Source organism: Gopherus flavomarginatus, chromosome 17 (assembly GCF_025201925.1).
Source record: "Gopherus flavomarginatus isolate rGopFla2 chromosome 17, rGopFla2.mat.asm, whole genome shotgun sequence".
Classification (NCBI taxonomy): Eukaryota; Metazoa; Chordata; order Testudines; family Testudinidae; genus Gopherus; species Gopherus flavomarginatus.
In genome coordinates, this window is record NC_066633.1 from 17,893,949 (window position 1) to 17,920,038 (window position 26,090).

Below are 26,090 nucleotides of genomic sequence, written 5' to 3' on the forward strand. Positions count from 1 at the left end.
CTTCCCTAGGGAGTGAGAATTTCCTTTTCCTCACTGCAGTCACTGGAGGAGATGGGCTGTGGCACATCACCCCATCGCAGAGCTACCTCCTGGTTTGTGTTTCCAGTGGGGCAGGTGAACTGACTTGTATAGGGCCAGACTGGCATTTCTCCAATGCTGTGTTGAGACGAGGACTGGCACGGCTGGGAGCTCCCCCACAGCTAGCGCCCCTCACCGTTCCCTGCAACACCTCCTGGGCACCCCCACTGTGACTGCTCCTGCAATGTTGCCTAATGTGCCCCAGCAGCGCCCATCCAGCCATTGATTGCTTTCCTCGCCGCAAGGGAATGGCCCCTAACAGTGGGTCAGTGTATCTCCAGCTGCACTGAAGAGGGGGCGGAGTGGAGCCGGTCTTTGCCCTGAATAGACTCCCCTGTAAGAGAATTGCAGCCTCGGCAGCTGCTGCTGCTGGAAAGCCTCCCTGGCGCTCTGAGCAATGCCATGTTTGTGCGTGACCTCCCTGGCAGACCCTTAGCCACCTCGTCTGCTCCAGGATGGAGGAGGACAGGTCCTAAAGCCCACTTTGAGCATGGCTGGCACTCCCACCTGGCTGCCTGGCCTGGATCGCAGATGGGCCCGCTGGATTTCATGGCAGGTCTTGTCTGCATGCCCAGGTGAACGGGCGCTGCATTCGCCGAAGGGCTGGTATGGCCAGGCTGCTCACAGGTGACGCTTGCGTTTGAGGGCAGGCAGCTGTTGAATACGCTGTCCGTGCCAGCCAGCATCGCAGTGAGCGAGGCTCTGGGAATGGGGTGGTGTGTGCGTATTATGGCACAGCACCCCTTTCTGCCTGCTCGTAGAGCGGCTGTGATCCCGGGACCGGGCTGGGAAGAGGCAGGGAGGGATTGTATCAGGCAATGTACCGTGGAAGGAAGGGCAGGGGGACAGCTGTGTGGGAAGGTGAAGACCATTGGCCCACCCTGCTGATGTTGAGTAGGACATGGTGCTGGGTTCAGGCTGTGGCCCAGCAGAACGTGCCACTAAGCAGTCCTTTGCCACTCGCCCAGAGCACGTCTGCTACTGCCAGCAACACGCCAGTGTCGAGAGGGGAGCGCCACGTGGGGCTGGCGGGCATAGCAGGGTTTCCCCCTTCCTAGCTTCCACGTGAGATGTTACCTTGGACAGAGGCCCAGGCCAACGTGACGTCGTCATGTGGAGATGTGACAGCACCCGTGTCGCGATGCCCCAGCCCAGGCAGCACGATGTCACGACGGCATCTAGGTGGCACCTAGCCTGGATGTCAGACCTCAGTTCTGGGGAGGGGAGGTACAATCCATGAGGTGACTTGGCTGCCCTTGGAGCTGGGGAGGGGGAGAGCTGGTTGGGGAAGCTTCAGGCAGCAGCTGACATCTCTGTGCTGGGGCGAGGGGAGAGGGAGAGGGACTGTCTGAATAGAGCCCACTGTGTCCCTCCTGGCTGCCATTAAGCATCTCTCCCTCTCTCTGCCTGTCTCCTCTTAGCTGCAGGCAGGATACTGAAGCGCTGAATGGAGCAGCAATGTGACCTACATTTCCCAAGGAAGCAAAGCCCCCCTCAGCCCCCGGAGCTTCCTCGGTGTCTGCACTATGAAATGATGCAAGTGAAGCCCATTCTGCATCCTTAGCCAGACGTCTCGCCCTGCCGCCTCACCTCACGCCATTCGCCGGGGACGGCAGGACATGGCCAGCTCAGCGCCGTGGGCCCAGTGGGGAGAGGCGGGCCTTGGCTATGGCTCTGGGCAGTGGCAGCGCTGGGAGGAGGAGGTGGATCAGGGATCTGAGGGGTACATGGAGGAGAATGGAGTCGCTAGACTGGACGAGAACGGACTGGTGGGTCACGCTGGCCAGTGGGGTGAATCCCCGGCCCAGGATCCCACTGAACTGGAGTTCCTGGGGAACGTCAGGCTTACGAAGGGGCCACCTTCTCCCCAGGGGCTCTTGGCACAGAGTGACAGGAACTTCGACCTTCGCGAACTGCAGGAGTTTGAGTGGAGCAGTTCCCAAGGAGACAATGCCAGGAGCCCACCCGCTGGTGAGTCAGCTCTCTGTTCTGTCCTCTTCCTCTAGTAGCCTGCATGTACTACAGAGATAGCACCAATCTCAGAGCAGAGAGTGACAGCCACAGGAAGAATCGGCAATGCCAGGGCATTGGGTGTTTTCTCCAGACCCCAGTAGTCTGCTGGGACCTGGGAAATGCAGCTCACTTGCCTTGAAGAACACAAATCCCAGTGAGCTTAAGTGTATAGGTATTGCCGCTGAAATGCAGCTACCTCTGGGGTACAACACTGAGCCCTTCGGATGTGCGCATCACAGTTCTCAGGAAATTCACTCCAGCAGATTTTCTCCTGACACGTCTGACGCACAAGAGGGGAGTGCCAGCTGCATCAAGTGTTGTGCAGGGAATACGTACCTGCATCTACCTCATCTACCTCTCAGTGTGGCCACAGTTATGGTCTACAGTCCATACATAAGAACGGCCGAACTGGGTCAGACCAGAGGTCCATCCAGCCCGGTATCTGTCTACTGACAGTGGCCAATGCCAGGGGCCCCAGAGGGAGTGAACCTAACAAGTAATGATCAAGTGATCTCTCTCCTGCCGTCCATCACCATCCTCTGACAAAGAGAGGCTAGGGCAGGGGTTCTCAAACTGAGGATTGGGACCCCTCGGGGGCGCAAGGTCATTACATGGGAGGGTCACAATCTGTCAACCTCCACCCCAAACCCTGCTTGCCTCCAGTATTGAGAATGGTGTTAAATATATTTAAAAGGGTGTTTAATTTATTAGGGGGGTCGCATTCAGAGGCTTGCTATGTGAAAGGGGTCGCCAGTAAAAAAGTTTGAGTCCCACTGGGCTAGGGACACCATTCCTTACCCATCCTGGCGAATAGCCGTTAATGGACTTACCCTCCATAAATTTATCTAGTTCTCTTTTAAACCCTGTTATAGTCCTAGCCTTCACAACCTCCTCAGTCAAAGAGTTCCACAGGTTGACAGTGTGCTGTGTGAAGAAGAGCTTTCTTTTATTTGTTTTAAACCTGCTGCCCATTAATTTCATTTGGTGGCCTCTAGTCCTTATATTATGGGAACAAGTAAATAACTTTTCCATATTCACTTTCTCCACATCACTCATGATTTTATAGACCTCTATCATATCCCCCCTTAGTCTCCTCTTTCCCAAGCTGAAAAGTCCTAGCCTCTTTAATCTCTCCTTATACATGTTGGTAGAAGTTGGCTTTCTGGGAAGGAACCTTCAGAACTGTGTAGTAGGAGGCAAAGTCCCAGCATGGTCCTAGCTAGGAAGCCCAGAGTTGGAATAAATGACCATTGTGCAGCATAGAAAGATGTTAACATCTGGAGTGTCCTTGGGGAGCAAACAGCAGGACTAGTGCTGCTCAGGACACAGTCTAGAAGTATGAAACCCCAGCTAGGAGACTCTTCTTTTCTATTCTCAGCTTTGACACCAGATTGCTGCTGTGTCTTGGGGCAAGTCACCTACGGTAAATTTTCACAAGTGCCTCAGACTAAATCTACACAGCAACTAGGCACCCATGACTGGCCTGTGCCAGCCAACTCAGGCTCATGGGGCTCAGGCTGCAGGGCTGTTTCACTGCTGTGTAGACGTCTGGGCTCGGGCTGTAGTCTGGGATCTAGGACCCTGAGAGGTGGGAGGGTCCCAAAGCTGGGGCTCCAGCCCAAACTCAGACGTCTACAACCCGAGCCCAAGTTGGCTGGCATGGGCCAGCCACAGGGTTTTTCTTTGCTGTATAGACATACCCCCAATCACTAAGGAGCTCAGATTGGGACGTTGGCACCTAAATCCTTTAGGCATTTCAGAAAATATTACCCTTAATCTCTGCACCTTGCGTTCCATTGCCTGGGGATGGTGATTGTTCCCAGGGGTGTTGAGATTGACTGGTTAATGTGTAAGATGGTTAAAATGAAAAACAGGCTAATGCTAAGGAATTTAAGACCTTGGAATGGGAAGGGAACAGTGGAAGCAGCAGGATTTCCTGATGGTACCAACATTTCAGTGAACTGAGACTGAGGAAGATTTTGTGAGAAACACTGGAAGGAGCTGAAAAGAGGAGGTGTTTTAGCAGTGCAAATGGGAGGGGGCCAGTTGAGCGGGTGAATGTCAGTGAAGTCCAGGGCAAAGTAATGGGTCTGGGAAGAAATCCTTGAGGCCAGTAAGATGCAGTGGTGGGTTTGGATTTAGTTGTAAAAGATTGAGCTGTCCTTTCCAACATCTCAGTGGAGCCATCTGCTCACTATTGGCCGGAGAAGTCAAGAAGATATCCAGGGTACGTCTGCGCTGCAGTTGGGAAGGGTGATTGTAGGACGTATGGTGAGCAGGGGGCCATAGACAGAGGGCCAGACTACGCACCAAGGGTACCAAGCGGGGATTGTACTCAGGTGACTAGCCCATCCTGCTGCCCATGCAGCTACAGCTCTGGTTAGCTGAGCTAGCTCGATCTCTGCTAGCTCAGCTGTCCCTCCCAACTGCCGGGTAATTTTATCGTTAGCCTGTATTGAGGGCCAAGGAATAATATGCAGATATCTTCATGTGGTTAATAATGATGACCTCTAAATATATTCTCAGTGTTACATATATACTGAAGGTAAGTCCTCCTCTGAGGATTAGCATTCAAGGTTTGGCCATCTCCCCTTAAAGCTGTAACAGAAATAGAAACATCCCAAAGCAGGGACAATACAAACGATGAGGGACGTTCGTCCTGATACTCTTGATGTACACCAGCGGGATAGGAGAAACTCCACTGAAGCTGATGGAGTTCCATCAGTGTTAAAATGGTATGAGAGGAGAATTGGACCCGTTGGGCAAGGGAAGCGCCAGGTGATTTTCCAGATTGACAAAATTAAGGGTAAAATGTTAAAAAGTGTCATCTTCTACAGTGACTTGGGCGCTTGACTGGAAGTTGCTGGAACCTGGGTTGCTACGGCAGTCTTAAATATTTTACCCCAGGACTAAGTAGCTTGGCTTGGAGAATAGAAAAAAGAGAGATGCTGGAGGTCTAGCAATGTATGCATGGTGCCGAGAAAGCCACTTGGGCTGCTCCCATCTTGTAATGGAACAAGAGGGTGCTCAGAAAGAGTTAAAAGGCAATATATTTCAAAACGACAGAACTGGAAAGAATTACAGTTACATATGTGTGATGGCTATTTCTTTAAGTAACATGACCTGTGGGACTCGCTGCAGCAGGAGAATATGGGGGCAAAAAGCATGGATTATTATTAAAAAACAAAACAAAAATACCCTTGTTTGTAGGAATAATAATACCACCGCCTAGTTCTTACAGAGCACTTTTAACGAAGGAGGTCAGTATCATTACTGCCATTTACACATGAGGAAACTGAGGCACAGGACAGGGACATGACTTGCCCAAAGTTCCTCCCCAGGCCAGTGGCAGGCCAGGAATAGAACCCAACTCTCCTGAGCAGTTTGGGGTTGGGTTCATGGGAGGAAATCAAATGAACAAAGAAACCATAGAGCACTTGGTGACAGTAGCACTATTGTTTGTTTTCCAGATGATGGCGAGGAGCTAGAACATGATGGGACACAGGAGGACCCAACCTCCCCAGCCCGTTGGCACCCACAGAGAGACAGGCAACTAGACATGACTGAAGAAGATGAGGACCGAGCCAGCTCAGGAGACGTGGAGAGACAGGAGGGGGACTGGGAGGCAGGGAGCGAAGGGGAGGGCTACCCAGAGCTCTCTTTCGAAGGCCAGTACGGTTCAGAGTACAGCGCCAGCCCCGATGCTCTGCAGGACACCCAGGCTCTGTACAGGGACTATGCCAAATCCTTCAGCTTCACCACAGACGGCGGAGAGGAGCTTTCGGGACACTCCAATGTCAGCCCGCCCCCCTCCAGTACCCTGCTGGAGCGCTCCCACAAGCCAAGCCAGACAACCGGAGCTGATGTCTTTGAAAGCCGGAGCCAACTCGGAGAGAGCCTGGAGTTCTCCGCAGAAACGGAGTTCTCATTGCCCTCAAGCGGGCACCTGGACAGCCCCGAGCTGAGCCCGCTGGCCGATTCCAGACGCCGAAGCCTGAGCCGGAGCCTCGTACACCACCTGTCTGTGGAAGACCTTGAGAATTCCCCGAGCATCGACGCAGAGACCTTCCCAGAATCTTCCTATACTGAGAGCATGGAGGATGCCCCCCGAACCATCTCCAAGGCAACCTCTGCTGCTCGAGCTAGGGCATCCCACCACCACCCTGTCCCTGCAGCCGAGCCTTCGGAGAGCTCAAGGCTCAAGGCAACAGAGGCTCCCCCTTCCCTACAGCATGCTGGCAGCCAGCAGCAGGACCGGGCTCGGAAGCTGAAGAAGGCCCTTTCCCCAGCTCTCCCTTCCAAGTTCAGCAGGCAGTCCAGGTCTCTGAGCCCTCGGGGGAACGCCAGTAAGCAGGCAGAGCAGTCTGACTCGCTGAAGTCAGGCCCTGCCAGGCCATCCCTGGCTGCAGCTGAAACCTCGCGATATGGGCGAGGCCAGCTCAACTATCCGCTGCCAGATTTGTCCAAAGTGGAGCCGCGGGTGAAGTTCCCAAAGGACGATCAGAGTTACCGCCCTCCGCGGGGCAGGACTCTGCCCATGAGGGCCAGGGGTTCAGCGAGCCCTGTGGTCTTCAAGTCTCCTGCGGAGATCGTCCAGGAGGTGTTGCTCAGCAGCGCGGAGGGGTCCCCGCAAAAGTGCCCTACCCCTTCCACCACCATGGTGCCTGAGGAGTTCAAGTCCCCACAGCAAGCCACTGAGCTGGTGAAGCAGCTGCAGGTAATGTCCACCTCTCACAAACCAGGGAAACCTCACTAGGAGAGAGACCAGGGATCTCTACGCAGGACTGAAATCAGAGGGCCCTCCCTTTTCACTCCTGCAAGAAGCATAAAGGGAATAAATGTTGGAGCCTTCACCTGTATGGTGTCGCCTCTGGACTAGGAGACAATGCTGATCGGGGACGCTCATCCCTGTGGAATCCCAGTCAGCACTGCCATGGGGCAGATCATTGCATGGGGTGTTAATGACAGGGCATTAGAATTAACAGTAGGGAAACCAGAGTCACTTATTCAGGTAGAATATTGTGTGCGCATGTGTGCGGTGAGGGAACTAATTTCTGATGTCTTGATTCTTGGTTTGCAGACTAAATTCTGAAGTCCCTATTATCTGAAGCCCTGGATGCATATGCTTCTGCAGCATTTACATGTGCAGTGTATGTGTGTCTGTACACACGCACTGGGCACTTTCATACCCGGTGGCTAACTGCTCCTTCAGCATCCACCCTCCCACAGCCAGACATTTATGTTGCTATATAAATACTCAGTGATAGTAACACCCCTATGTGACCCTGATGTGTGCTCTCCTCCCTCCCCTTCCAGGAGGACTACCACAGACTGCTGACCAAGTACGCTGAGGCTGAGAACACCATTGACCGGCTGCGGCTGCGAGCAAAGGTACAATGGCCAGGGAGCCTGAAACAGGCCAGAGATTGGGATAAACACCCCTCATTGCAGATGTTTCTCCCAGATGCTTTGGGGGCCGTCACACTGGGCTGGCAGACTCTCAAGAGCAGGCTGCATGTGAGATTTACAATAGTAACAGTATTTAAGATGGGGAGAGATCATTATCTCTATTTTACAGCTAGGGAAAGCCCAGCACAGAGAGGTAAAGTGACTCCCCGGGGTCACACAGCAGAGAATAGAACCTCAATCTCTTGCCTCTCAGTCCGGGACTCTAACCACTGGGCTATGCTGCCTTCTGGCCAGAGATTGCTCAAGATCTGCCCTTTTCATGGTATTGTGGCAGCCTTGATCTGTGTCAGAAGCAGAAAGTGCCACGGCAGCCAGGAAATTATGGAATAAATTACCCAAGCTCTTCGGAGCTTCTGAAGAGATTGGCTTGTGGTTTGAGAGCAGGGTGAGTGTTCTGGCTGGTTCCCATTTCATCCGGCCAGGTCTTCCCTTGTAGATGCAGAAGCTCAAGGAACAAGCAGGGAGGCTGCATGCAGGGATCTTAAGCCTTCCCAGGCTGTACCTCCACAAATCAGAGAGGGTGGCTGCGAGCTGCTCCAGTTTATGCAACTCAGGGTACGTCTACACTACGGGATTGTTCCGATTTTACATAAACCGGTTTTGTAAAACAGATTGTATAAAGTCGAGCGCACGCGGCCACACTAAGCACATTAATTCGGCTGTGTGCGTCCATGGTCCGAGGCTAGTGTCGATTTCCGGAACGTTGCACTGTGGGTAGCTATCCCGTAGCTATCCCATAGTTCCCGCAGTCTCCTCCGCCCATTGGAATTCTGGGTTGAGACCCCAATGCAGGATGGTGCAAAAACAATGTCACGAGTGATTCTGGGTAAATGTCGTCACTCATTCCTTCCTCCGTGAAAGCAACGGCAGACAATCATTTCGCGCCCTTTTTCCCTGGATTGCCCTGGCAGACGCCATAGAACGGCAACCATGGAGCCTGTTTTGCCTTTTGTCACTGTCACCGTATGTGTACTGGATGCCGCTGGCAGAGGCGGTACTGCAGTGCTACACAGCAGCACTCATTTGCCTTTGCAAGGTAGCAGAGATGGTTACCAGTCGTTCTGTACCGTCTGCTGGGCCATTGTAAATTGGCGATGAGATGATGGTTGTCAGTAATTCTGTACTGTCTGCTGCTGTCATGGGTGCTCCTGGCTGGCCTTCGCTGAGGTCGGCCGGAGGCGCAAAGACAAAAATGGGAATGACTCCCCGGGTCATTTCCTCCTTTATGTTATATCTAAAAATAGAGTCAGTCCTGCCTAGAATATGGGGCAAGTGTACTAGAGAACCAGGGTACCAGAGAGCACAGCCGCTCCGTGTCAGATCCCGCAGAAATGATGAGCTACATGCCATTCTAGGGGGTGCCCCTGCAACAACCCCACTCGTTGCTTCCCTGCTCCCCCAACCCTCCTGGGCTACCATTGCAGTCTCCCCCCCCCCCCGCCATTTGTGTGATGAAGTAATAAAGAATGCAGGAATAAGAAACTCTGTCTTGTTAGTGAGATAAAATGAGCAGGAGGCAGCCTCCAGCTGCTATGATAGCCCAGGCAGGACATTAAACAGTGAGGGAGAGGAGCCCAGCATCCCGCTGCTATGATAGTCCAGGCAGTACAGAATCTTTTCTTTAGACATGAAAAGGGGGGTGCTGATGGAGCTCAGCCCCCAGTTGCTATGATGAGAATGGTTACCAGCCGTTCTGTACCATCTACCGGGAATGACTGGGAGTCATTCCTATTTTTACCCAGGCACCCCCGGCCAACCTCACCTGAGGCCAACCAGGAGCACTCACGGGATGATGACAAGGACGGCTACAAGTCCTTCTGCACTGTACCGTCTGCCACCGGGGAAGGGAGAGGAGAGGATGCTGCTGTTCACTGCCGCTGCACTGTGTCTACCAGCAGCATGCAGTAAACAGAGGGTGACATATAAAAAAGTCAAGAAACGATTTTTTTCCCTTTTCTTTCACAGGGGAGTGGGGGGTGTAAATTGACGAGATATACCCTGAACCACCCCGGACAATGTGTTTGACCCTACAGGCACTGGGAGCTCAGCCAAGAATGCAAATGATTTTCGGAGACTGCAGGGACTATGGGATAGCTGGAGTCCTCAGTACCCCCTCCCTCCCTCCATGAGCGTCCATTTGCTTCTTTGGCTTTCTGTTACACTTGTCACACAGCACTGTGCTTTGGACTCTGTATCATAGCCTGGAGATTTTTTTCAAATGCTTTGGCATTTTGTCTTCCGTAACGGAGCGCTGATAGAACAGATTTGTCTCCCCATACAGCGGATCAGATCCAGTATCTCCCGCACGGTCCATGCTGGAGCTCTTTTTGGATTTGGGACTGCGTCGCCACCCGTGCTGATCAGAGCTCCATGCTGGGCAAACAGGAAATGAAATTCAGAAGTTCTCGGGGCTTTTCCTGTCTACCTGGCCAGTGCCTCTGAGTTCAGATTGCTGTCCAGAGTGGTCACAATGGTGCACTGTGGGATACCACTCGGAGGCCAATACTGTTGATTTGCGGCCACACTAACCCTAATCCGATATGGCAATACTGATTTCAGCGCTACTCCTCTCGTCAGGGAGGAGTACAGAAACTGGTTTAAAGAGCCCTTTATATCGATATAAAGGCCTCGCTGTGTGGATGGGTGCAGTGTTAAATCAGTTTAACGCTGCTAAAATTGGTTTAAACGCGTAGTGTAGACCAGGCCTCAGGTGCAGTTCTGAGGATCGGGCTCCTGCCAGATTGCCAGAGTGGTTTGTAACTGGTTGAAGCTTGGATTTTCTCTAAGGTTCAGAATCTGCCCCCCTCAGCCTGTCTGCTGATGAGAGGGGCTGTCTCCAGGGTTAATATAAATATGAGCAGTATGGATTCATAGTCACACCCCAGTGAGGGCAGCAGTCTGATTTTCATCCCAGCAGCCCAGAGTTTGGTTAGTCTGACAGCACACACGCACGTGGAGGGTTAGTTGCTCAATAGGAACCTGGCTTCTAGCAAAAGGCTCCATCTCTAGTCCCCTTCCAACGGCCCAAGCTTTGAATTCGCAGCGTCCTCGCACGCTGCCTCCTGCTTCCTTCCTCTTTCTGGGGAACTGCTGAGCTGCGGTTTAGCAAGTGCAGCACTGGGGGAAGTCGAAATCTGGCGCAATGTCACATTGCAAAGCTTCTCGGTCTCCCTGTGGCGGGACAACGACTCACCAGCACGGCGCCTCCTGCTGGTTGTCCAGAGAATTAGCTCTTTTCCAGCTCTAGAGTGCCCTCTGTTGGCTGAGGTCTCACCTGCCGCTGCCCCCCCCATGTCCCTTCCGGACCCCGGTGCCCTTTGCCCAGGGGTTCTGCCCACTACAGTACCCACTCTGTCTCTGGGTCTCCCCTCTCAGGAGAACCCCCCCAACCGTCCTATCCCCACCTTGCCTCAGTGGGTACTACCAGTCACCACCTAGCCCCTGCTCCCTGGGGCAGATTGCAGCCTATAAACCACTCATCGCCAGAACGGGGGTTGGACCAGCTGCCTCTGCCTGTATCTGGGCTGCCCCTCTGCAGCCCCAGCACCTTTGTGGGCCCTTAACTTGGCCTGCAGCCTGGGGCTTTGCTAGGCTGGAGTTCCCCAGCTCCCTCTGCCCTTCCCCAGCACTGCTGCACCCTAGGTACCCTCTTCAGCTTCCCTGTCGGGTCCTCCTCTCTCAAGAGGCTAGAGAGAGAGTGTCTGTTTCCTTCTGGCCCCACGCCCTCTTATAAGGGCCAGCTGGGCCCAGATTGCACTGCTGCACCTAGGGCTGCTTTCCCCATTAGCCCAGCCTTTCCCCTGCCCCAGCCCTCTCCCAGAGCTGTTTTAAGCCCTTCAGGGCAGGAGCAGGGTAAACTACCCGCTACACTCCCCTCCTCCCCTTCCTGTTCGAGGCCAAGCCCCGGCAAGAAAAGAGACACCTCTGAAGCTGGGTGCGTGGTGCAAAAACACCCCCATGGCCGTTCGTGTGCATTCTGAAGTGGCTCTTGCGTGCCTGCCTCTGGTAGGTTCACTTGCCATCAGTATTCTGGCCGAGGACTTTGCGCTCAGGAACCTTAGCAGAGACGGCAGGGCTGGTTCTGTGGTACCCTGCACCTGGTGGTGCTGTGCCTGGGTGAAACCGCAGCTGCAAGGCATGTGCTGTGTGCAGATGCACTAAGACGGGGATGGGGGGCTGCTCCCTGCAGTTGTTTCCTTGCTTTGTATGTAGCTGGAACCAATGAGTAATACACACTCTTTCCTGCCATCGATTAGGCAAATGATCTGCTGCAGGTGCCACGCGGCTCATTCGCTCTGTAGTTCTCTGGCCCCCATCACCATTGCACAGGGGTGGGCAAACTATTTGGTCTGTGGGTCACATCAGGGTGTGGAAATTGAATGGCGGGCCTTGAATGCTCACAAAATTGGGGATAAGGGTGCGGGAGGGGGTCAGGGCTCCAGCTGCGGGTGCAGAGATGAAAAGTTCTGGCTGGGGCAAGGAGCTCCAGGCTGGGGCAGGGGGTTGGGGTGTGGGGAGGTGGTGATGAGGGCTCCAGCTAGGAGTGCGGGCTCAAGGATGGGGCTGGGGATGAGGAATTTGGGGTGCAGGAGGGCGCTCCGGGCTGGGACTGAGGGGTTCAGAGGGCAGGAGGGGGATCAGGGATGAAGCAGACTGTTGGGGCATGGGGGGGTGAGGACTCTGGCTGGGGAGGCAGGCTCTGGGGTTGGGCGGGGGATGAGGGGTGTGGGGTAGACGAGGGGGCTCCAGGCTGGGATCAAAGGGTTCAGAGGGCATGAAGGGGATCAGGGGATTAAGGCACGGGAGGGGCTCAGGGTTTCAGGCTCCAGGCGGCGCTTACCTCAAGCAGCTCCCAGAAGCACATCCCCCTCTCTGGCTCCTACGCGGAGGTGTGGCCAGGTGGCTTTGAGTGCTGCCCCGTTCGCAGGTGCCCTTCCCGGCCAATGGGAGCTGTAGGGGCGGTGCCTGTGGACGGGGCAGCACGCAGAGCCACCTGACCATCCCTTCGCATACTACATAGGAGCCAGATAGGGGATCATGCCAGCTGCTTCCCGGGGCAAGCTCCCGACCACAGCTGAGGGCTGAATTGAAAGATCTGACGGGTTGGATGTGGCCTGCGGGCCGTAGTTTGCCCACCCCTGCCGTAGCACCTCACACTCCTTAATGTATTTGTCTTCACAACACCCATGGGTGGCAGGCCAGTGCTGTTATCCCCATTTTACATAAGGAACACTGAGGCACAGAGAGCCAGCTCCTCAGCAGGTGCAAATTGTTCCAGCTCCATTAACTTTGATGGTGACTTGCCCACATCCTAGATTCCAAGGCCGGAAGTGTGACCGTCAAGTCTGATCTCCTGGATAACGCAGGCCACGGAACTTCCACGGTGGAGAAGCAGAGAACTGAACCTGGATCTCTCAAGTCCCAGGCTAGTGCCCAAACCACTAGGCAATCCTTCCTCTTGCTGCTCCATGGCATTCTGGGGTATAGCTGTGCTCCACGATACCCTGTCCTCCTAGCTTTGGGGACACCCGTCCCCTTTAGCCTCCCATGCAGTGCCTTACGCACACGTGCGCAAATGCCAGCTGGGGCCACAGTCGCTCTTTGCCGTGCTCTGCTGTAGCAGGAAGTGCGGTGGGACGCCCCGGAGAAAAGCTGCAGCTGAGAGAGCTGGCAGCAGTCCGCGTGCTGTGATCATCCCAGGGCAGAGGGAGGCTGTGCAGACGGTCTGTCTGGGATGTGGCGCGGGCTGGCTGAGGAGGGTTGGTCTGTGAGCAGGGGAGGCCCCGGTGAGAGGAGTGACTGGGGCTCAGTGTGGAGGAGGCACTGTCTGTGAACAGATTGTGTGTCTGGTAGCGGGGCGATGCGTCTGTGAATGCAGCTTGGAGGGGAGCCCAGCCTTGTGCAGGGAGGTGGGGTATGGACAGGGCTTGTTAGAGAGGACGTTGTCTGGGAATGAGACCTGGGGGTAGAAGGGCAAGTGTCTAGCTAGGCTTGTGGTGATGGAGAGACACCCTCTGGGAGTGGGGGCCTCTGTGCGGTGAAGGGTCTATCGGTGAACAGGGTTTGGAAGTGGGAGCAGGGTACCAGCCCTAAGCAGAGCACATCCCTCCCTCTTCCTGTTCAGTGTCTGGTCCTCTGTCTGCAAGGCCCCCTCAGGCCTGGTGAAGGGCCGTGCTCCCCTGCAGGGCTTGTCATCTTGGCTTGCACAGCACATCTCTCTCTAGCACTGCCGTGCGACATGACAGCGGTTGACACTTCTCAGTACAACATCTCACGTGCCAGTAGCTCCCTGGGCTCAGGTGAGCGCTGTCACTCTGCACTACAGCCTCCCAGCCGCAGGATCACTGTGTACCCGCTCCCAGGCCCCGGTTGGCTGGGGAGAGAGGGGGCCTCTTTCAGCACCATGGCCCTGCAGGCAGACAAGTGTAGGTGAGCTCTGATCCTCCCTATCTGGAGCCCAGACTGGGTGGGTCCCCCTAGGATAATGGATTTGGCAGCCTGTAGATGTGGGGTGGAACCTCTTTTTCCCAAAGAATCCATCCAGCTCTTAAAGTGACAGTGCAGCACCCAGCGCCATTCTCCAGGCTTTCCAGCTGATCAGCAATACACTCTCCTCTCCATCACACGGGGAAGGTTTATTGGTGAACTCAAGGGCTGGGAGGACTGAAGTGCAGCCTCCAGCTGTGCTACAAACATCGAGGAGCAGCTCTGATCTGCTCGAGGTGATGTGGCCTGCAATAATGCTTTGCGCTGTTTCAGCACCTGCCATGTGAGGATCTCAAAGCACATTAAACATTAAACCTCCCCTCTTGAGGTAGGGGTTCTCCCCACTCTACGCAGAGGAATGGAGACACTGAGAACGTTAAGGACCTGATTTTCGGAACAGCTGAACATCCCACCCCTCCTGCTGTCCATCGGAGTTGCAGGTGCTCAGCACTTCTGAAAATCAGGTCTCAAGTGACTTGCCCAAAGTTACCCAGCCAAGTCAGAGCTGGGAAAGAACCCAGGAGTCCTGACTTCCAATTCCTTGTTCTAACCATTAGGAAAGACTAACCCTCAATATAGGGAAAGTAGCATTAGCTTTAGTGTAGACCAGAACTAATCACCAGCCGAGAGCATCGCTTATTTGTCAGAATTCTACATAGGATCAGCACGGCCAACCCATCCCTCTGGGGAAGCCAGCCTGTAGTCCCCTTAGGGAGAGGAATGCTGGTTAGGAGAAGACAGAAAGAGGCAGATTTACAAACACTGGCTTCCATTTGTTGTGCGCACAAACTGCAGATGAAAATAATTTGGATGTGCAGAATTGGGGAGTGTTTTGGGCTGGCAGTTTAGGTCAGGTAGCTAGCTAGGCGTCTCAGCTCCACCAGTGATGAGTGTAGTATAAATGCCTGAACAGGCCCTCATCGGGGGCGCAAACATGGAAGCCTGCTGAAGATTGAAGGTTTGGCTGAAACTAACAGGGACTGCTGTGCGTTTCCTCTGGACCCCTTCTGGAGAAGCACTGCAGTGTCTCTTTAAATAAGAAAGAATTAGGCTCTTAAGCCTGTAACTTATCATAGTCAGTGACTATTTTATTAGCCCAAAAGGTCTTGCTGGCACCAGCCGCTGCTTTCTGAATCATTGCAAGCGATTAGCTAGTGTGTGTATTTATATATAAAAACATGCACGTTCCCAGGCACGCGCCCCCCCCTCTGCTTCCGGAGGCAGAAAAGTCTGTAAGGATGGCTGGAACTTCCAATTGCTGGCAGCTTTAGGCTATATGGTGGGAGTGCCGGAGCATTTGCAGACAGGTCACCAAGTATCTTGGTCGTGTGCTCCCACCCTGGGTCTTTTCCCGCAAATCAGATGTGCATCTCTCTAATCTCCAGAGCGCTTTTCTTTTCTTTCTGTTTCAAGTTCTTATCTTTGATCATCAGCGCATGAAGGCTCCGTCTTCAACTAATGGATCGCCTAGAGCAGCCATTGTGCATTTGTGGGCAGGGGACGCTGGACTGTGCATTACAGGATGCAGTCATCACACCGTGCCCCTGCAGTGTTTGTGTCCAAGCGATGGCACAATGTTGTGTGTCCCAGGTTATCACACTGTGTTATCTCGACGCTGATGTGGTGTCGATGGTGTGCTGGCATCATCTGTCTTAGGTACTTACATGCCCCCCTTCGCTGTAATATGCCCCTCACAATCTTTAATGTATTTATCCTCACAACACCTCTGTGAGGTAGGGCAGGACTGCTATACCCATTGTACAGATGGGGGATTGAGGCACAGAGAGGCTAAGTGACTCACCCAAGGTCATACAGGAGAGTCAGTAACAGAGGAGGGACTTGAACCTAGTTCTCCTGCATCTCTGCTCATGTTGTAACCACAGGCCCGCACTTCCTCCCTCCATCACCTTGTGGTGCTGTGTGAAGCATGTGCCCAAGTGAACTCGAGACTCTAATGATCTTGCAGGCTGAGAATCGGGGCTGTCCTGCTGGCTTTGGAACAGGAGCCTTCACTCTCCTCACAACACCGTGACTGTCCCCGGGTCTCATGCTGGCGCTCCTTGAAACTAAACAATCCTTCCAGTCAGTCTCAAATTAGAATAGAAGTCAGCTGTTGAAATTAGAGGCAGACTGGGGAGGAAGGATGGTCTTGTGGGTAAGGCATTGAGCTGTGGGTTCAATTCCCTGCTCTGACACTGGCTCACCACATGGCTGGGGGCAGGTCACTTTCAATCTCTCTGTGCCTTGATTTCCCATAGCAAAGTGCAGATAATAATCGTCCATCTTTTGTCTGTCTCATCTCTCTAGATTGTGCACTCTCTGAGCCAGGCAACGTCTCTTGGTAGGTGCATGCAAGTCCCCCAGCTCTGTTATAAATAAATACGGTAAATATGTTTTCTGGCTGTACAAGTCACAAAATCTTTCTGTTTCCATTCCCAAGAGCCAGTCTTTTGCTGCATTCCGGCATAAAACTGGCTGGCACCGACCTGACATGGAACAAAGCTGAGCAGGCTGTTCACAAGGACAAATCCATTCAACACATTCACCTCCCCTCTGGGTTTGTGCATTGTCCCCGAACACGTTGGTTGTACAGCTGCATGCTCTATCTGATGGATGAGCTGAGCCCATGGGTAGCTCGCAAACTGCTTAACTCTACTGTTGCTGCAAAACATTTGCTGTTTGTAATCCACTGCCTGTGCTTTGTGGGGGAGTCATCGATATCGCATGGTACTATTCCTGCCTTCTGAATGAATGATTCTCAAGGCCAGAAGGACCTGTCGAGGGCCACACGTGCATGCTTTTGTGAATGTATAATTGTATGAGGATTCACGTGCAGGTATGTATTTGCATGAGTTCCTGGGGTAGGATACGTTCCTCTTCCGTGTAGATCCATGCTCTGTGTAATTAGGTGTGGTGCTGTGCGTCGTCCTTCGTGTGTGACATGCATGTTGAGTGACTGCTGTCTCGCGTTGCTGGTTCCAGGCAACACTCAGTGGCTAAAACAGATGAAGAGAAAAGGGCCAGGCGAACAACTGATTCTTTTGTTTGGGGGCTAAACTGAAAAATACAGAAAAAGAATTTGGTTCGTTTCTAATCAAAACTGATTTTTTTTCCTTCAGTTTTTCTCGCTGAAATGAAAAAACCAAAAGAAAAAAAAGGAATTCAGGTTGAACAAAACTTTTCATTCTTGATTCAAAACTAAATGTGGGAACGATTCGTTTCACAAACATTTCTGAATTCTTCATTTATTTATTATTTTTGGTTGAAACTGTTAGTCAAATTTGACCTGAATTTGTGAATAGTTTCAATACCCCCCAAAATACATTTTTCAGCAAATTTACTATTTGCTGCAAACATTTTGCCCAGCTCTAGCTCCAGCTGCCAGCATGCACCTCTCCAGCAACAAGGCTGTCTGGCTGGGAGTACAACATCTGCTGAAACTCTGTCACACTAGCCAGCTGGAAAACTCCTTGGAGCAGTTTTGACCTGCAAACTGCATTTTAGCCACCAACTCTGGAGAGAAATGAGTCGATTTCTGCTCTGTGGGGCAGGCTCCTGGGTGGCTACTAATGGAAACAGAAACCCGACGAGTTCCGAGCCAGCTGCTCACAACAGCACTCTTGTGGTCAACGGCCAATACAGCTGTACCATAGAATCTCTATGGCAGGGTTTCTCAAACTGGGGTCGCCCTGAGGGCCGGGCCGGTGCGTTTACCTGCCCTGTCCCCAGGTCCGGCCGATCACGGCTTCCACTGGCTGCGGATCGCTGCTCCAGGCCAATGGGAGCTGCTGGAAGCGGTGTGGGCCGAGGGACTTACTGGCTGCTGCTCCCAGCAGCTCCCATTGGCCTGGAGCAGCGATCTGCTGCCACTGGGAGCCACGATCAGCCGGACCTGCGGACGTGGCAGGTAAACAAACCGGCCCAGCTCGCCAGAGGCTTTCCCTACACAAGCGGCAACCCCAGTTTGCGAAACCCTGCTCTATGGATAGTAATTACGTACCTGAATAATAAGAATATAGCCTCAGAGAGATACTACCGACCGCCTGACCAGGATGGTGATAGTGACTGTGAAATGCTTCAGGAGATTCGAGAGGCTATTAAAATAAAGAACTCAATAATCAATTATCCCCATTATTGACTGGGTACACGTCACCTCCAGGACAGGATGCAAGAGATAAAGTTTATTGACACCTTAAATGACTGCTTCTTTCAGCAGCTGGTCTTGGAACCCACAAGGGGAGAGGCAATTCTTGATTTAGCCCTAAATGGAGCACAGGATCTGGTCCAAGAGGTGAATGTAGCTAAACCGCTTGGTAATAGTGACCATAATGTAATTAAATTTAACATCCCTGTGGTGGGAAAAACATCACAGCAGCCCACCACAGAGGCATTTCATTTCAGAAAGGGGAACTACTGTACACAAAACTCAGGAAGTTAGTTAAACAAAAAGTAAAGGGTACAGTGCCAAAAGTGAAATCCCTGCAAGCTGCATGGAAACTTTTTAAAGACACCGTAATAGAGGCTCAGCATAAATGTATACCCCAAAGTAAAAAACTTAGTAAGAGAACCAAAAAAGTGCCACCAACATAAACAATGTAAACAGTGTACAGGAAGCAGTGAGAGGCAAAAAGGCATCCTTTAAAAAGTGGAAGTTAAATCCTATTGAGGAAAATGGAAAGGAGCATAAACTCTGTCAAATGAAACGTAAAAATATAATTAGGAAGGCCAAAAAAAAGAATTTCAAGAACAGGTAGCCAAAGACTCTAAAAAGTAATAGCAAATTTTTTTTTTAAGTACATCAGAAACAAGAAGCCTGCTAACTAACCAGTGGGGCCACTGGACAATCGAGAGGCTAAAGGAGCGCTCCAGGGTGATAAGGCCATTGCGGAGAAACTAAATAAATCAGTCTTCACGGCTGAGGATGTGAGGGAGCTTCCCAAACCTGAGACATTCTTTTTAGGTGACAAATCTGGGGAAGTCGCCAGAACTCAGGTGTGAAATTGTAGAACTGCTAACTGTGGTTTGTAACCTATCATTTAAATCAGCTTCTGTACCAGATGACTGAAGGATAGCTAATGCGACACCAATTTTTTAAAAAGGCTCCAGAGGCAATCCTGGCAATTACAGGCCTAAATTCATTACCAGGCAAACTAGTTGAAACTATAGTAAAGAATAGAATTGTCAGACACATCGTTGAACATGATTTGTTGGGGAAGAGTCAACATGGTTTTTGTAAAGGGAAATCATACCTCACCAATCTACTAGAATTCTTTGAGGAGGTCAATAAGCATGCGGACAAAGGAGATCCAGTGGATATAGTGTATTTAGATTTTCAGAAAGCCTTTGACAAGGACCCTCACCAAAGGCTCTTAAGCAAAATAAGCAGTTATGGGATAAGAGGGAAGGTTCTCTCATGAATCAGTAACTAGTTAAAAGATAGGAAATAAAGGGTAGGAATAAATTATCAGTTTTCAGAATGGAGAGAGGTAAATAGTGGTGTCCCCCAGGGGTCTGTACTGGGCCCAGTCCTATTCCACATATTCGTAAATGATCTGGAAAAAGAAGTAAACAGTGAGGTGGCAAAAATTGCAGATGATACAAAGCTACTCAAGATAGTTAAGTCCCAGGCAGATTGCGAAGAGCTACAAAGGGAATCTCACAAAAGTGGGTGACTGAGCAACAAAATGGCAACTGGTGTTCAGTGTTGATAAATGCAAAGTAATGCACATTGGAAAATACAATCCCAACTATACATATAAAATGATGGAGTCTAAATTAGCTGTTAGCACTCAGGAAATAGATCTTGGAGTCATTGTGGATAGTTCTCTGAAAACATCCACTCAATGTGCAGCAGCAGTCAAAAAAGCAAACAGAATGTTGGGCACCATTAAGAAAGGGATAAATAATAAGATGGAAAATATCATATTGTCTCTATATAAATCCATGGTACACCCACATCTTGAATACTGTGTGCAGATGTGGTCGCCCCGTCTCAAAAAAGATATATTGGAATTGGAAAAGGTTCAGAAAAGGGCAACAAAGAGTATGGAATGGGAATGGCTGCCATATGAGGAGAGATCGATAAGACTGGGACTTTTCTGCCTGGAAAAGAGACAATTAAGGGGGGGATATGATAGAGAGCTATAAAATCATGACTGCTGTGGAGAAAGTAAATAAGGAAGTGTTATTTACTCCTTCTCATAACATAAGAACTAGAGATCACCACATGAAATTAATAGGCAACAGGTTTAAAACAAACAAAAGGAAGTATATTTTCACACAACGCACTGTGCCAGGGGATGTTGTGAAGGCCAAGACTATAACAGGGTTCAAAAAAGAACTAGATAAATTCATGGAGGCGAGGTCTATCGATGATGATTACCCAGGATGGGCAGGGATGGCGTTCCTAGCCTCTGTTTGCCAGAAGCTCGGAATGGGCAACGGGGATGGATCATTTGATAATTACCTGTTCTGTTCATTCCCTCTGAGGCGCCTGGCGTTGGCCACTGTCGGAAGACAGGATACTGGGTAGATGGATCTTTGATCTGACTCTTTCTGGCTGTTGTTATAGAGGGCTTTGGATGGGGGTAACAATAAGGCAAGGACCAGTCCAGAAGAGCACAGATGGGCACAAGCCCTGCCCTCTGTCTCCACCTGGGTTCATGGGAGCTTGGGCGGGGGAAAATTTGCTACCAGAAATGGAATGAAAGGAAGAGCTTTGGAGGAAACTCCTCCCAGATATTGGTTAATGTGGGGCAGGTGGAGCTGGGTTCTGAGCCATGCTTCACAGTGTGGGAGTGAGCAGATGGCGGGGATTACTGAAATCCAGCTAAGTCCTCTGCCAGCAGAGGAGGGATGAGAGCTGGGAAAGGGGCCGAGGAAGAAGAAGGCAGAGACAAGTGCCTTGGTGCTGAGGTGACGAGACTGTTTCTGAATGGATTGCATTTTATTGCGAGGATGTGAAGTGCAACTTAAAAGAGAGGCACTGCCAGCCAACACGGGCATCCTGGTGCCAACTAGTATGGGTATCGTTGGTGCTCCTTCTGGACTGACAAGGGAGCCAAAGAAAGGGTTTGTCTGGAAAATAGTTCAGGGAGAGATTTCTGCTTTCAGCACTTTATGTGCCCAAAATTTTAATAACGTGTCAAGGTGGATATGTGTGTGCATGTGTTTGAGTGTGTGCGCATGCAGTTTTGTGTATGTGGGCTACGCATGGATTTGAGTGTACATGTAGATACACATCTTCTGAGTGCTATATTACACTCCATCCACCCTGATGCACCCACCCCAATCATTAGCCCTGCACTGATGTTCTGGGAATGTGATGCTGCTGCTGCTGTTCCTTGAGGTGGAGATCAGGGTCTTCTAGGCAACGTAAGGGGTGGTAGGGCCAGACTGAGCTGGTGTTTACTAGGCTCTGCTCTGCTGGCTCAGAGACTCCTGCTGTCCCTCAGAAAGCCCAATAGCAATGTGAGAGGCAAGATGAGCAGTTGGTTAGTGGTGGAGCTGGCTCTTCCTTTGACAGAATCCCACAGCTGGTGCTGCTGGACATGCCCGCAGCCAAGCCCCCTCTGTGCATGGTGCTGTCAGCCTCTCCCTGCTTGGGCAGTAGGAGATCAGAGCAGGGAATGGGAGCGGGAGCTCCTTTACGGCAGTGCAGAGCATTACCCCAAGGCCAGCATGTAAGAATATCCCCCAGGCTAAAGCAACACAAAGAGCTGGTGCTTCCCACAAGCTGTCCCCGTGGATCAATTGGTGTCTGCAAGCCTGATCCTCTGGGTGCTGAGGGTCAGTGTCAGGAGTGACCTGAATTCTCTGCTCTGTTTTCTCCCCGCCCCTCAGGTGAGCTTGTACGCCGACCCGCCGAAGCCGAGCCACAGCGTTCACATGGGGACCATGGCCCACGGCTCCAAGGTCATGGCTTTCAGCATCCCACAGATCCAGACAGCAGAGTTCAGCACCACTCCTGCTCCAGCCCTGCCAGAGGGTCTGGATGAAGGTGGGTTTGAAGCACTGGAGAGTCTGTTAGTGCAGCTGCTTTTCCTCTCGTTCTGCTGCCCCCTTCCTTCCTCCCTGGCAATAAGCAGCTCCCTTGCACCTGCTGTTCTCCAGCTGTTCACAACTGGGCAGCAGAGATGGGAACAGCTCCAGAGCAAATGCCAACGGAGGAATCTGGATGCACGCCACCTACCAGAAGCTGGAGATGCTGTCCATCATCGCTAGCCTATGCTCCAGCTCCCAGGACTCCACCATGGTGGTAGGGGTGCTGTGTTCTTGCAGACGCTGCTCATTCTGGTGTGCAGGATCCAGTCACCTTGCGCCCTCCCTGCCCTGCGCCTGTGCTGCCCACCCATTGCTGGGATCCCTGTCATGCAGCATCTTGTCATCACCTGCCTAGCTGCATCCGTGCTGCCCATGTGCAGTCCCCACGTGTCTCTGTAAGGGAAGGATGTGGTCCAGTGTTGGCCTGGGTCCAAATTCATCACTGGTGCAAGCGGCCATGATGCCAGTGACTTCAATGGAGTTGGCACCATTTGTACCAGCTCTGAATATCCCCCGCCGTCTTCTCAGCAGCAGTGAGAGAAGCAAAGAGAGCCGAGCAGGGCTGATTTTTCATCCCAGCGCAGCCCCGTGCCAAGGCAGATGCCCATTCACAAGGAGTTCCATCTGCCGATTGACACATGCACCAGAGACTGAAACCCAGACGCTCTCTGACTCATCAGGAGCTGCAGAGAGTGAGCTGAACGTATTTGATCTCGCTGCTCTGGAGTCAGGTCTGGAGACTGTGGTTTGTCCCTGCCATGGTGTTCAGGATCGAGGTGGTCCCTTAGTCTTGGCGACACCTAGAGAAGGGAGAAGACGCAGCTGGGATCGTCTTACATTTGTCTTCTCTTCCAGGGCCATCGTCAGCACCAGGTGACCAGGCTCCATCCTTTCCGGCTCATTCCGCACTCACCAGTGTGGCTGGGGTTGACGCCTGCACCTCTACGGAGAAACCGTTTCCAGAGGATCCCCTGACACAGACTCTAGCGGGTCAGGCGAGGAAATTTGAGATGCAGGCAAGTGGGGTCCAGAGCGAGCAAATGGCAGTGTGTGGAACGAAACCCACTCGTATTTGGGGACTGGGGGCACTGACTTTGTCAGTGCTGGGGGAGAATCCAGCAAGGGATGGGGGACAAGAAAGGAACCATGAGGAAGAGGAGGGGCAGGTCTAGGAGGTTAAGCTCCATTGTAATGCTGCAACCGTTAAATTACCTTCCCGTAGGTCAGCTCCATGGGACGTTAGTTAATGCCTTACTCCTCCCATCCAGGTGGAATCCTTCGAGGGACTGATCCAAATGGGAAGACTCACCCCGCGGGACCAGCTCTCGGTATACCCAGCTTTACTTTCTGCTTCTCTTATTAGGCCCTTTTCTGAGATCCCAGGAATTTCCAGGAGATAGATGTGGAGTGGCAGTTGTGTCTAGTGCCAGGCGCGTGCATGTGGCCCATTTGGTCACTGAGAACCCCAGAGCGGCTGAAGTGCATAATACTTAGTCCTGCCAGGAGTGCAGGGGACTGGACTAGATGACCTCTCAAGGTCCCTTCCAGTCCGTTGATTCTATGCAGAAGACCCCGCGTGTCCCAAATAAAGCAGTGTCACCAGGCCTGAGGCTGTTCAGTGCCAGGACACTGTACTGTTGCCTCCCGATGCTGTGCAGCGTCACGCCAGGGCGAGGTGGCAACCTGCTGCTGTGATGCCAACGTAGTGACACTGCCGCAGCTGGGTACAGTCACAGCCGTGGAGTTTCACAGCCGGGCCCCAGCTTCAGTGTAAGAGCTCTTCATTGAGCGTCGGGAGCAGGGCCGGCTCCAGCTTTTTTGCCGCCCCAAGCGGCGAAGCGAATAAAAAGATAAAGACGATCGGCGGCACTTCAGCTCAATCGCGCCGCTTCATTCTTCTATGGCAATTCGGCGGCAGGTCTTTCGCTCCCTCTCTTCCTCTTCGGCGGCACTTCGGCGGCAGCTCAAAGAGGAAGAGAAGGACTGAGGGACCCGCTGCCGAATTGCCACCAAAGACCTGGATGTGCTACCCCTTCCACTGGCCACCCCAAGCCCTTGCTTCCTGCGCTGGTGCCTGGAGCCGGCCCTGGTTGGGAGGCAAACAGGGCAGCAGAGCAGGAGGAGGTTGTTAAGCAATGCTGTACTTACCTAGTCCTCCTGTGCCAGAGGTGCCAGTGCTGGGCATATCTATACAGTTCCTAGCACCATTGTAATACATTGATTTGGTGTGTGTGATCCTGTTTCCTCTTCCGGCTGACCCCAAAGGGGATAAGAGCCTTCTACTTGAGCATAGCTAATGGAGTAACCCTCTAGCTCAGTTGACAGAGGCTCATGTTTCTGGTTCTGAAGGTCCCAGGTTTATCTCCTCTGAGGACTCGTGATGGCTGCATGTGCGTGGTCCTGGCTTTGTTACCTCAGGATTCACAGGCCCAGTTCAGCCTGGCTGGAGTTCAAAATCCCACCCTCAAGTCCTAGCCAGACACCGTCCTGGGCGTGTCATCTGGCATAAGGATTCCATAGCATGGAGGGGGTAAAAGCTCAGACTCACACGTTTTGATGTGCTATCCCCCTCATAGGGATTTATGAGGCTGAAGGACGCACAGGATGCTCTGGAGCGAGCGTATCTGCAGGCCCGGGAAGAGTACCGCCTGCAGCAACAGCGCCCAGGCGCAGCGCGGCCCCTTGGGGACTTCGATCCAGACAGGTAGCTTTTTTTTTCATCCGCCTTTGCTCCTTTAACAGCATCCTCTTCAAATGATGATTTATATCAAGAGGAAGCATGGCTCAGTGGTTAGAGTGCCAGCTTGGGACTCTGGAGACCAGGCTTTCAATTCTGGGCTTAGCTACAGGTACCCTGTGACCTTGGGCAAATTGCTTAGTTTCTCTGTTCCCGTCTGTAAAATGCAGACGACAACACTGCCCCCGGGGGGTGAGGATAAATGAGGTGCTCAGACCCTGCAATGAGGGGGTTAGAGCCCAAGAAAGAAAATGTAGGTTGGGCAGAGAGGGGCTCTGGGAGTGGAGTTGGAAAGCTGGGTTTATTTGAGCAGCCAGCCGCAAAGGGGCATGAATGAATGCTTAACTCCCGTGCAGATGAGCTGCAGTCCATCAGTGTGATTAATGTAGCCACATTTGTGGCACTGTCCTGTCCTGTTGTGATTATGCCATTTTATTCTAATCTACCTGTGTTTCCTGACTGATGCTTATGGACGTTAATGAAGGGATGAGGCCTGTGAATCCTAAGCAGTGAATTACTGCCTGCTGCGTTCCAGTCCCGTACCAGCCAGCTCTGTCGGCTGATTTCTCCTGGCGCATTATTCACATGTTTAAAAAGATGCTCCGACGCTGCAGACAATGACCTGGAGTTGCATGTGTACCCTGGGTGACAGATGAGCTCTAAGAGCTGGTGGGAGTGGACCAGATCTGATCTCAGCCACAACAGTGTAAATCCTGGGTAACCCCACCCACACCAGTGAAGTTAGTCCTGACGTTCACTAACATGGACAATAACAGCACCTGCAGGTATATCGGATAGGGTGAAAACACGGAAGAGGGAGAAGCCAGCCTAAGGCTGAAGCACCTGCTGTTGGCCACTGTTTGTGCCCTTTGGTCTGGCCATTTCCCTGCTTCTGGTTTACCTGGTTCAGAACCTGGCCCAGAGCATTCTAGTGTGGGGCAGTTATGATGTTTTATTTCTATTGCCAGTGCCCTGTGTCTCAGAGCAGAAGCCCAGTGTGCTAGGCGCTGTACACGCACCCACAGACAGTCCCTGCCATGAACTTGCAATCCAAACAGGCAGGCCAAATGAAGGATTGTTATCAGATGGGGATGGGGCCAAGCAGCCTGTAACAAAGCAGGGACCTGAACTCAGAGCACCTGGGTCCTATGCCGGTGCCTTATCCACTGGGCCATCCATCCTTTCTAAGCTGTGGAATGTTTCTTTCCACCTGGACATGGTTTTGAAGGCCCTCACCCCTCTACTGCTGGCCTGGTGTGTTTCA

The 26,090-nt window shown here is 52.2% G+C and overlaps 1 protein-coding gene across 1 annotated transcript in view; it reads left to right on the forward strand.

The window, feature by feature from the left end:
• The window catches only part of AKNA (AT-hook transcription factor), an 81,552-nt gene that overhangs the window by 24,539 nt on the left and 30,923 nt on the right, over positions 1 to 26,090 (forward strand). The window contains exons 2-8 of the mRNA XM_050926457.1: positions 1,500 to 2,049; positions 5,562 to 6,808; positions 7,408 to 7,482; positions 21,889 to 22,045; positions 22,945 to 23,105; positions 23,358 to 23,417; positions 24,666 to 24,793. Of these exons, the coding sequence (XP_050782414.1) occupies positions 1,698 to 2,049; positions 5,562 to 6,808; positions 7,408 to 7,482; positions 21,889 to 22,045; positions 22,945 to 23,105; positions 23,358 to 23,417; positions 24,666 to 24,793 (2,180 nt within the window). The 5' untranslated portion in view covers positions 1,500 to 1,697. The remainder of the gene's footprint in view (positions 1 to 1,499; positions 2,050 to 5,561; positions 6,809 to 7,407; positions 7,483 to 21,888; positions 22,046 to 22,944; positions 23,106 to 23,357; positions 23,418 to 24,665; positions 24,794 to 26,090) is intronic.